The sequence below is a fragment of the Mizuhopecten yessoensis genome, unplaced genomic scaffold (assembly GCF_002113885.1).
Source record: "Mizuhopecten yessoensis strain PY_sf001 unplaced genomic scaffold, ASM211388v2 scaffold716085, whole genome shotgun sequence".
Taxonomy (NCBI): Eukaryota; Metazoa; Mollusca; class Bivalvia; order Pectinida; family Pectinidae; genus Mizuhopecten; species Mizuhopecten yessoensis.
In genome coordinates this window covers 3,481-14,175 of record NW_018479940.1, presented here as the reverse complement: position 1 = coordinate 14,175, position 10,695 = coordinate 3,481, and the positions used below count along the sequence as shown (strand labels likewise).

The window sequence follows — 10,695 nt, the reverse complement described above, 5'->3', positions numbered from 1 at the left end:
AAACAATCAGACAAAATACAAGAAACCTCTGGGATCCCTCAAGGAACCTGTTTGGGCCCCAACCTCTTCCTCATCTACATCAACGACTTCCACGAATACGTGAAATACAGTACACTTAGACTATATGCAGACGCCAGCATCATAAACAAGAAAGACACACTAAAACAAAACTACAACATGACCTTGACGCAGCAAGACAATGGGAGACGGACTGGCTAATGAAATTTCACCCTGACAAATGCAACATACTCAACATTGCACCGAAACGCGACAATATACATCATGACTACAAACTCCACAACCACACATTACACCAAGAAGAATCCAGCAAATACTTAGGCTTAACAAAATAGCCTACGATGGGACAAACAGTATTGACAACATCACAGTCAATGCCAATAGGTCCCTAGGATTTCTAAAACGCAACTTAAAAATAAACTCACTACATATAAAAGAACACGCATACAAAGCACTAGTTAGACCAAAACTTGAATACTGCTCTTCCATAAGGGATCCACACAACACAAACCAAATTAAACAAATAGAAAAAACACAACGAAGAGCAGGACGCTACGTAAACAACAGATACCACAACACTTGCTCCGGTAACAGATATGATCCACAAACTACAATGGCCAACACTACAAACACTGCGCTGTCACAAAAGAATTATCCTTTTTTCGTCAAATTGTACACAACATCGTAGCTATAAACCCAACACATATACTCACACCCGTAGACCATCGAACCAGACATGTACACCCACACGTATACAAACACATATCTGCTACAAAGGACACCTACATATATTCATTCTTTCCACACACAATAACACAATGGAATATCCTTCCAATAGCAGCAGTACAATGCACAACACTTGAGGACTTCGAGGCACACTTACCCTATGCAGCCCCTGAAGCCCTCGTCACACGCTAAAACATACGCCAGATTTTATCTTTTATCTATACATTGCACAAATAAGCAACAACTAATCCACTGTAAATAACCCCCGTTTTCACGCCTCTGCAATAGGACTACCGAGGGCATAAACATCAACATTGATGGATCCCCCGTAAAATAAAGAAAAAGAACCCTGCAAATTCACAGACATTTTCTAAGTTCCCAATGGCTCTTCGTAATACCCGTGCTTTGTTCGGAAAAGTTTATAACTCGGGATTATTCCAGCCATTTTAGTATATAGTAATGTGTGCTTCCTAATACCAATCTTTTAAAATATATGCGTTAATATAATAATTAATATTTAAATATATCAACTAAATTTATTTATAATATTTTATATGGGTGTTAGTTATACTTGCTGTAGAAAAATACGAATCTGTGCTTGCGCAAAGCTAGTTTTACACAGCTGCCGTTTGCCACATTCGTGTCACTCACTGCATCTGGCTCGTCGATTGGTTAATAGAACTGTTGAGGTCGGTGTCATCCTTGATTTCAGAAGCATTGTACAACATTGTATCTTTTTCGGAGACTTGTTGTTTGCGCGCATTGCAAACTTAAGATTTCACATACACGTATATGGAAATGTAAAATGTACATTGCATGTACATATTTCAAACCATGTGTAATGACTTAAATATTTCGTTGAATGTGTACTTATCCACGTTTTCGTTTACTATAATGGTATTTGTGATTACAAGAGGGCAACATGAAGAACATTAGAAATGCTTGAAAGCTGTGCATACCGGTCGCTGCACTGAAAAATAATATCATAGAACGGTGCAAGATTTGACAACTCATTTATTTAAAAATAACTTACATTCCTGTTTAAACATATTTGTAAATCATATGATAACAATGATGTGCACGAAAACGATAACATTTTATTTTATAATAAAAGTAAGGGTACAATTTGAGTTTTATTTGACAATACTTTGCATGACAATTAAACTGTATTAAGCATTAGTGACTGCTGATTATCGTTACATGAACAACTTAAACGTAAGAATAATTACCAAAACAAGACTTTCCTGATTTACGTACCGTGCTTAAAGAGATGCGGTTGGAAGGAAGGGTGGCATTGATTTCGAGAGATAATGTTAACCACTAAAACATCTAATATTCTTTACGCAGTAGGTATATATAGTAGGTCAGAACAAACCAACTTAAACAAATCCCGGGTCCCTGTGCCTGAAACATTAGGTAGTAACCTCGTGGTATTTACCTTCGAAATAACAATAGTCGCAGGTAACAGGGGTGATCACACGTTTAAATAATAAAAAGGTAAGGCCAGGTAAGAGCAAAGAGCAAGGGCATGTTCGTTTATGTGGAACAACCGGTTTGACCGTTTACAAATGTAACAACTTCGAGTATGCAGTCCTTGTAAGTCTTTGTCAAGACTGGCTTGAAAGCAACATCATATTACCAGGTCCAACCTTATTTAACAAACGAACAACTGTGGTCCGACCGGTTTGACCGTTTAAACGAAAACGGCCCAGACGATAGTTAGGATCAATCAGTGTTGTTTGTGCAGTACAGTATTTAAAATGACGGTCAGGAGAAAAAAAAGAGAAAACACTCGGTAAACCCTATCTCGAAGCAAACAATAATTAGTATGTTTTTTTTTATTTTATTATTATACATCGGTCAGGTTTTGAAGATGTGTATGTGTACACTTAAATCTGTGCATGTAGCTTGAGATAAATTATTTTGACTTAGGGCCTACCCTTAATATTTAATTTGTTTAAAATGGTGTAATCTTCTTACATGTCTAAGTGTATTACAGTTTGGCCTATGCTCTAACTTCAAATGTATATCTTGCCCGTATATATTTGGTCTCTCAACAGTTGTGTAAAGCTTACAATTACATATAATAATTTGCAATAAACTTGATCACAATTAAACGTAAATAGGTGTTAACACAAGTTTGAACACACACTGCAAAAATAAAATAATATTAATATGAAAAATCTATCCACGCATCTTGCGTTATACATTTTAATTATTGAGTTTTGAAATACAACTCCTCACATAATGTCGTGTTGTAGAGTATTATAACGTTGTTTCATGCCTTATCAGTCAACAATCAAAACCTTTTTCCCGATGAGTTGGGATCCGAGACAACTGTTTTGTTACTTGACAAATGAAAAACAAAAAGTCCCATGTCGAATATGATATTTAGATCTACCGACAGACGACCGTCAACAATCAAGTACCAAAAACGCTTGATTACCGGGGTGCTTGTAATTATAGGTGCGTTCGATCACCTAACACGTGACCAGTCAACAGTCGCAGGGTAGCAAGTACCAGGTCACCACGTGACCAGTCAACAGTCATAGGGTAGCAAGCACAGGTTCATCACGTGACCAGTCAACAGTTTTAGGGTAGCACACATTAGCTATAGTTCGTTTGGTGAATTGTCTGGGAGACAGTCGAAATTGATTCATATGCATTTATATAGCGAGTCAGATAACAATATGTGATGTATGAACATGTTAATTTGTGAACTGATGCGCCGTTAGCCTTTTGTGTCATGTTACAGAGGCTGACCACCTGTTATGACACACTGTATCATGTTACAGTTCATGACTACCTGTCATGACACACTGTATCATGTCACAGTTTTGACTACCTGTCATGTCTCATTGTATCATGTTACAGTTTCTCTCTACCTGTCATAGCACACTGTATTATGTTATATTGTTTGTCTATCTGTCATGATACACTGTATCATGTTATAGTTTCTGTCTACCTGTCCTGACACACTGTATCATATTACAGTTTCTCTCTACCTGTTATAGCACACTGTATCATGTTACATTTTCTGTCTACCTGCCATGACACACTGTATCATGTATTAATTGCAGTCTACATCCCATGACACATTGTATCATGTTTCAGTTTTTCACTATCTGATATAATACACTGTACCATGCTAAATATTTTGACAACCTCCCATGACACACTTTATCATTTATTAGTTTCTGACTTGCTGTCATGACACACTATATCAGCTATTAGTTTCTGACTTCCTGTCATGATAAAAGTTGTAACATGTTACAGTGTCTGCCTACCTATCATGTCACACTGTATTATGTCACTGTTTCTGACTAACTGTCATGACACACTCTATCTTGTCACAGTTTCGACTACCTGTCATGACACACTGTATTATTAGTCAGTTTCTATTTACCTTTCATGACAAACTGCATCATGAATTATGTTTTGACTACCTGACATGTCAAACGGTATCATGTATTAGTTTCTGTCTACATGTCATGACACACTGTATCATGGCACAGTTTCTAGCTACCTGATATAATTCACTGCATCATGTATTATTTTCTGTCTACCTGTCAATACACGCTATATCATGTTTCAGTGTTTCACTACCTGCCATGAGACACTGTATCATGTTTCAGTGTTTCACTACCTGTCATGAAACACTGTATCATGTTTCAGTGTTTCACTACCTGTCATGACACACTGTATCATGTTAAATGTTTTGACTACCTGACATGTCAAACGGTATCATGATCATTTATTAGTTTCTGTCTACCTGTCATGACAAACTGTTTCAGGTATTAGTTTCTGTCTACCTGTCATGACAAACTGTATCATGTATTAGTTTCTCACTACCTATCATGACACACTGTATCGTGTTAAATGATTTCACTACCTGACATGTCAAACGTAAGCATGCATTAGTTTCTAACTACCTTTTATGACTACCTGACATGTCAAACGGTATCATGTTTTAGTTTCTGTCTACCTGTCATGTCACAATGTATCATGTTAAATGTTTTGACTACCTGACATGTCAAACGGTATCATGTACAGAGTCAGTTTATATTTATCTTTCATGACACACTGCGTCATGTATTTTTTTCTGACTACCTGTCATGACACAGTGTATCATGTTTCTGTCTACCTATCATGTCTCAATGTATCAAGTTTCAGTGTTTCACTACCTGTCATGTCATACTATATCATGTCATTGTGTCTGACTTCCTGTCCTGACACACTGTGTCATGTTATAGTATCTGACTACCTGTTATGACACACTGTATTGTGTAACAGTTCCTGAATACCTGTCAAGACACACTGTATCCTATCACAGGTTCTGACTACTTATCATGCTACACTGTATCAAGTTTCAGTGTTTCACTACCTGCCATGACATACTGTATCATGTCACTGTTTCTGACTACTTGTCATGCCACACTGTATCATGTCATATGTTCTAAGTACCTGTCTTGACACTGTTTTATGTGACAGTTTCTAGGTACCTGTCATGACACTTTGTATTAGTTCCATTTTCTGACTACCTGTCATAACTCACTTTGTCATATACCATTTTTTCTAAATATCTGTCATGACACAATGTATCAAGTTCCAGCTTTTTGTCTTACAGTTATGACACAACGTATAACATACTAGTCTCTTACTGCCTATCTTGACACACGGTATCCTGTTCCATTTTCTGACTGCCTGTAATGACGCAGTATCATGTTAAATGATTTGACTACCTGACATGTCAAACGGTATCATGTATTAGTTTCTGTCTACCTGTCATGACAAACTGTATCATGTTCCAGTTTCTGATTACCTGTCATGACACACTGTATCATGTTCACGTTTCTGGCTACCTGTCATGACACACTGTATCATGTTCCAGTTTCTGATTACCTGTCATGACACACTGTATCATGTTCACGTTTCTGACTACCTGTCATGACACACTGTATCATGTTACATTATCTGACTACCTGTCACTGTATCATGTATTAGTTTCTGTCTACCTGTCATGACACACTGTTTCATGTATTAGTTTCTGTCTACCTGTCATGACACACTGTATCGTGTTAAATGTTTTCACTGCCTGACATGTCAAACGGTATCATGTAACTGTTATGACACAACGTATACCATACTAGTCTCTTACTGCCTATCATGACACACGGTCTTCTGTTCCACTTTCTGACTGCTTGTCACGACCCAGTATCATGTTAAATGTTTTGACTACCTGTCATGTCAAACGGTATCATGTATAAATTTATGTCTACCTGTCATGGCACACTGTTTCATGTATTAGTTTCTGTCTACCTCTCATGACACACTGCATCATGTATTAGTTTATGTCTACCTGTCATGACACACTGTATCATGTTACATTGTCTGACTACCTGACATGTCAAACGGTATCATGTTTTAGTTTCTGTCTACCTGTCATGGCACACTGTATCATGTTAAATGTTTTGACTAACTGACATGTCAAACGGTATCATGTATTAGTTTCTGTCTACCTGTCATGACACACTGTTTCATGTATTAGTTTCTGTCTACCTGTCATGACACACTGTATCATGTATTAGTTTCTGACTACCTATCATGACACACTGCATCTTGTATTATGTTTTGACTACCTGACATTTCAAACGGTATCATGTATTAGTTTCTGTCTACATGTCATGACACACTGTATCATGTTAAATGTTTTGACTACCTGACATGTCCAACGGTATCAGGTATACGTTTATGACTACCTGTTATGACACACTGTATTATGAGTCAGTTTATATTTACCTGTCATGCCACACTGTATTATGAGCCAGTGTTTCTGACTACTTGTCGAGACAAACGGTATCATGTCACAGTTTCTAAGTACCTGTCATGACAAGTTGTATCATGTTCCATTTTCTGACTACCTGTCATAACACACTTTGTCATGTACCATTTTTTTCTAAATATCTGTCATGAAACAATGTATCTACTGCCTATCATGACACACGGTCTTGTTTTCCATTTTCTGACTGCCTGTCATAATACAGTATCATGTTACAGTTTCTGAATACATGTGTTATTGTGATATTCCAGGTTCTGACTTCATTTCATGACACAGAGTAACGTGTTCTAGTTTTAGACTATCTTGCATGACCTAGTGAAGGTAACTTAATGTATATAAATTATACATGTAAAAAGAAAAGATATGTTCTGATATCATCTTACCCTACCTGACTGTAATATTAAGTGCATATACCTGTAACATGATAACACATAAATTATCTTAACAAATTGATGTCACTTTAAAATCTGTACGTGGTGAGGTCATAGGTAAGACGTTAATGCCGATGGAGGAGCAGGGCAGATATTTAAATATTAGTGTATCCTTTATTTTTAATTATAAACCTTCCTATTGCCTTGGATATAACCGTAGCCAAACATAATTTTTAAACCGATTTAGAAATAAGGCTCCTCAATAACATGCCCCGAAGTTCTTGAAGTCAAAAACATTTCACAAACAAGTCGTCATTGAAAAGAAGGCCGTTCTTGAAAAGTTGGATTCCAGTTAGGGGCCACTTATCCCTGTCGGCATAACAGGTAACTATCACATCAGATGATTTCTTATTTCGATAATGCAATAAAAAACCGAAAATAAAATAAAATAAAACCACACAGGTAAAAAAACAACATAAATAGGACCTGTATAATGTTACATTTCTCTTGCGAAAAGGACTTCAAATTAAGCTATGGATAGCAAATGTAAGAACAATCTTGCAAATTCTGTTTATTGAGAGTATTTATTACATTATAGATTTGTGTTTTACAGAGTATCGACGTACAACGTATATCAAAAAGTATTCTCGTATCTACACAACATTTTTTAGAGAGTTTAATTGTTATTAAACAAACACCATCTCCAATACGGGTCATCTCTCTCAGCTGAAGTCCTTCGATACTGTTTTTTCAATTACAAATTTCATTGCTGCCGTCTTACCATCCACAAGAAGATTTATAAATTATAAATCTGTTATACAAATCTAAATTCAAATGTGGAATTTTTCATTTTGTCGTTGTACGCTTTGTCAAAATCTTCACTTTGAGCCACTGTAAAATTATGTTTCCAGTCACCAATCACACCTGTCAAAATAAAACATTTTCGAATTAATTTGCGATGTAACTTGGCATGTGAATGGTTGATCGAAATAATTTGCAAAAGAATAAAACAGAATGTCAAACGTAACAATGAACAGAGAATGAAACCCAAACTCATCTGGATACACGTGCCTTTCCTGTAGATGGGGAGTGTTTTGTTGATTGTAACCGCCTTCCACTGATCGGATGGTGTGAATGTCCTCGTGGCCTCTTCAGCCATGCTACTAAATGTACATCTTGCAGTAACCTTGTCCAAGAGGTCCGATCCGTAAGTGTCTCCAAGGAACAACGCCATCTTATGTACGTGCGAGCCCAGGTCCTATAGAGGAAATGTTAAATAGAAATTTTAAAGAAAAAAGAAGAATGCACAACGCCTGTGTCGGTTAATAAGAGGTTAAATGAATTTAATATCAATTTATTAACCGAGACGTTTTCATGATCACGATGCAGTTCTATAAAACTATTACTCACCGAAAAAAAGTGATTGCATTTTTTATCATTAAGCAGCATTGCACATACATACATTATTCAGTTAAAAGAAACTTGACATAGTTGCTATCAACTTAATAAACGATATAGTTCTTTATTCATATTTACCTGCAGATAAATAGAAGATTAGCTCACCTGTACCATGTCTTCATACATGAGATACATGATATTATTTCCCGTGTGCTCTATCCTCACTTTATCCCAAGACTGTATATATTCAAACCAGGAACCGTAGAAAACTATAATAGAAATTACCATACGCTACTAACAACAGGGAAAACATCAAACACTGGTATGTTTCAACCCACGTGATAAGAGTTCAACATTGTACTGCTGTTTGTGTTACAAATAGTAATATCCATTTATCTTCCGCTTGGATACATCTGTAACACATTCGGGCGAGTATACTTTCGTTGAACAGGTACAGCGATAGTATAACAATCTGGAGTCCAGGGTTCGAATTCCGGTCTAGCCCGCTATATTTTTGACAAACATAACACTCTTGAATATTAATGATTAAATATTGATTATTTTATCTCAATTATTTTTCATAAAAGTATCGCAAGGCTTGGTTTTAGTATCAGAAATAATTTATCAAGGTTATGTAATTGCTGAAACCCACAGTAAGTTGGCAGTGGTATTGGGTCCTTAAGCGGTAACTTACTTGTTCCTTCCATGTGAAAATTCAGAAGGCCTTTCCATGTCGTTTTGAAATCTTCTTTTATTTTTCCATCTAATTTTTCAGAGAACGTGTGGAGTGATGTGAGAACATCTTTCGGGTTCCGAAATATTGCAATGACCTTGCCCTTCCCTTCCTTAACTTGTTTAGGCATGAAGTCGAAGGTCATGTGACTCGCAAATACTCTAGGGGACGGGAGATTATCAAGTGTTTCCTTATCGGTGTAGTCTAAGAATGTCGGCGATCCTTTGTAGACAGTTTCTCCAGTACGAAGCATGCTGGCTATAGTAAATGCCCAATGAGTTCCTTTTAAGAGACAAAGATAACATAGATATATGTTTTCATGTATTTCTGCGTGTTTTAGAGACATTTTTGTTGATTGATATAACGATATTTCGTTCGACATTTCATCAATAAATTAAACAATTTCCATTATTTTTATCAATTATTTGGTAGCACGGTGTCATCTGTGATTAAACAATGGTGATATGATGTGGTGTAATTGGCAATATTTATCAGGATCTTTAGTATTTAAATAGCGGGTGTAGGTAGATATACCCCAAATGAAGCAGTCGCGGAGAAAATGGAATTGACGCTGGTTTCATCCGAATATTCGAAGATATTATTTGCCGAATATTCGACTTAACTACGATGATGAAGGCGACCAGCTTTTATACATCGCTTCTGTACAATGGAATATTTTTGTTGTGGAACACAAACGATGTATTCATATTTTGTTTCTGTATCGCTGAACATTTTTGAAAACAGTATAACTGATACTTTATAATAAGTTCTGCCATTTCGAAAAGTTAAGAAGGGCTTAAAACAGGTGCAGAATGTTTGTTATTCTAACTGCGAAATTTGAATTGGATTTGAATATTCATGTGATATGACTTGAAATGCCCGTATATGTATGTCTCAACGTTTAAAAACATGAAAATACTAACCTGACTTTGGATACGAGAGAATGAAAGTGTCATCATCTCTGACGTCCATTGAGTCTATTGCAGTCAGATGATCTTTGACATTGCCAACGAAATGTTTGACATAGTATCTGCCATCATACTTTTTATATTTCGCGAAATTTCCCTCGTCGTCCCGTATGTCGACCAGCTCTGCCATCTTTGTAACAGCTAACTGTTTCCAACAATTGTCCTTTGTAAATGTATACCTCAAGCTAGACACGTGTACATATAATTCCGGTGGCCGAGAGTAGCCACACACAATCTTCAGCAGGCATATCGTAACACCATAAATTGACCTACAATCTGTTTTATATCTCCAACGTTAGGAGGTGACATTGACGCGCTCTTTATCATATATTACCTACTAAGATATCTCCCACAAACAGTAAAGGTGTTCCCATTCCCACCTGATTAGATAAACCCGCTAGGTGTTGGTTAACCTTTTTGGTTATCTTACGGGTATCATCCTGGACGTTATTTCATATGTCAATCATGAAATTTTGACGTCAAGTAACAATGCTTAGCGACGTTATCTTCGATTGTGACGTTAAAGTTCAAAGAAACGTTTCCCCGATAGAAAACAGGAAAATATAATCCAAAGGAAACGTGGTTTACTGCATACAATACGATATTGATAAACGCGCTTAAAGTAATGTAGCCTATACTGGT

At 36.5% G+C, this 10,695-nt stretch overlaps 1 protein-coding gene across 1 annotated transcript; it reads right to left on the bottom strand.

Annotated features, from left to right (window-relative positions):
* Positions 1-7,525: 7,525 nt before the first annotated feature.
* On the bottom strand, positions 7,526-10,384 carry LOC110441657 (amine sulfotransferase-like). The gene is made up of 5 exons (XM_021484858.1): positions 10,009-10,384; positions 9,047-9,367; positions 8,518-8,621; positions 8,026-8,212; positions 7,526-7,878 (listed from the first exon to the last, which is right to left on the bottom strand). Exons 1-5 carry the CDS (start codon positions 10,181-10,183, stop codon positions 7,769-7,771), a joined length of 897 nt encoding a protein of 298 aa, XP_021340533.1. The 5' UTR covers positions 10,184-10,384; the 3' UTR covers positions 7,526-7,768.
* Between the last annotated feature and the right edge of the window lie 311 nt (positions 10,385-10,695).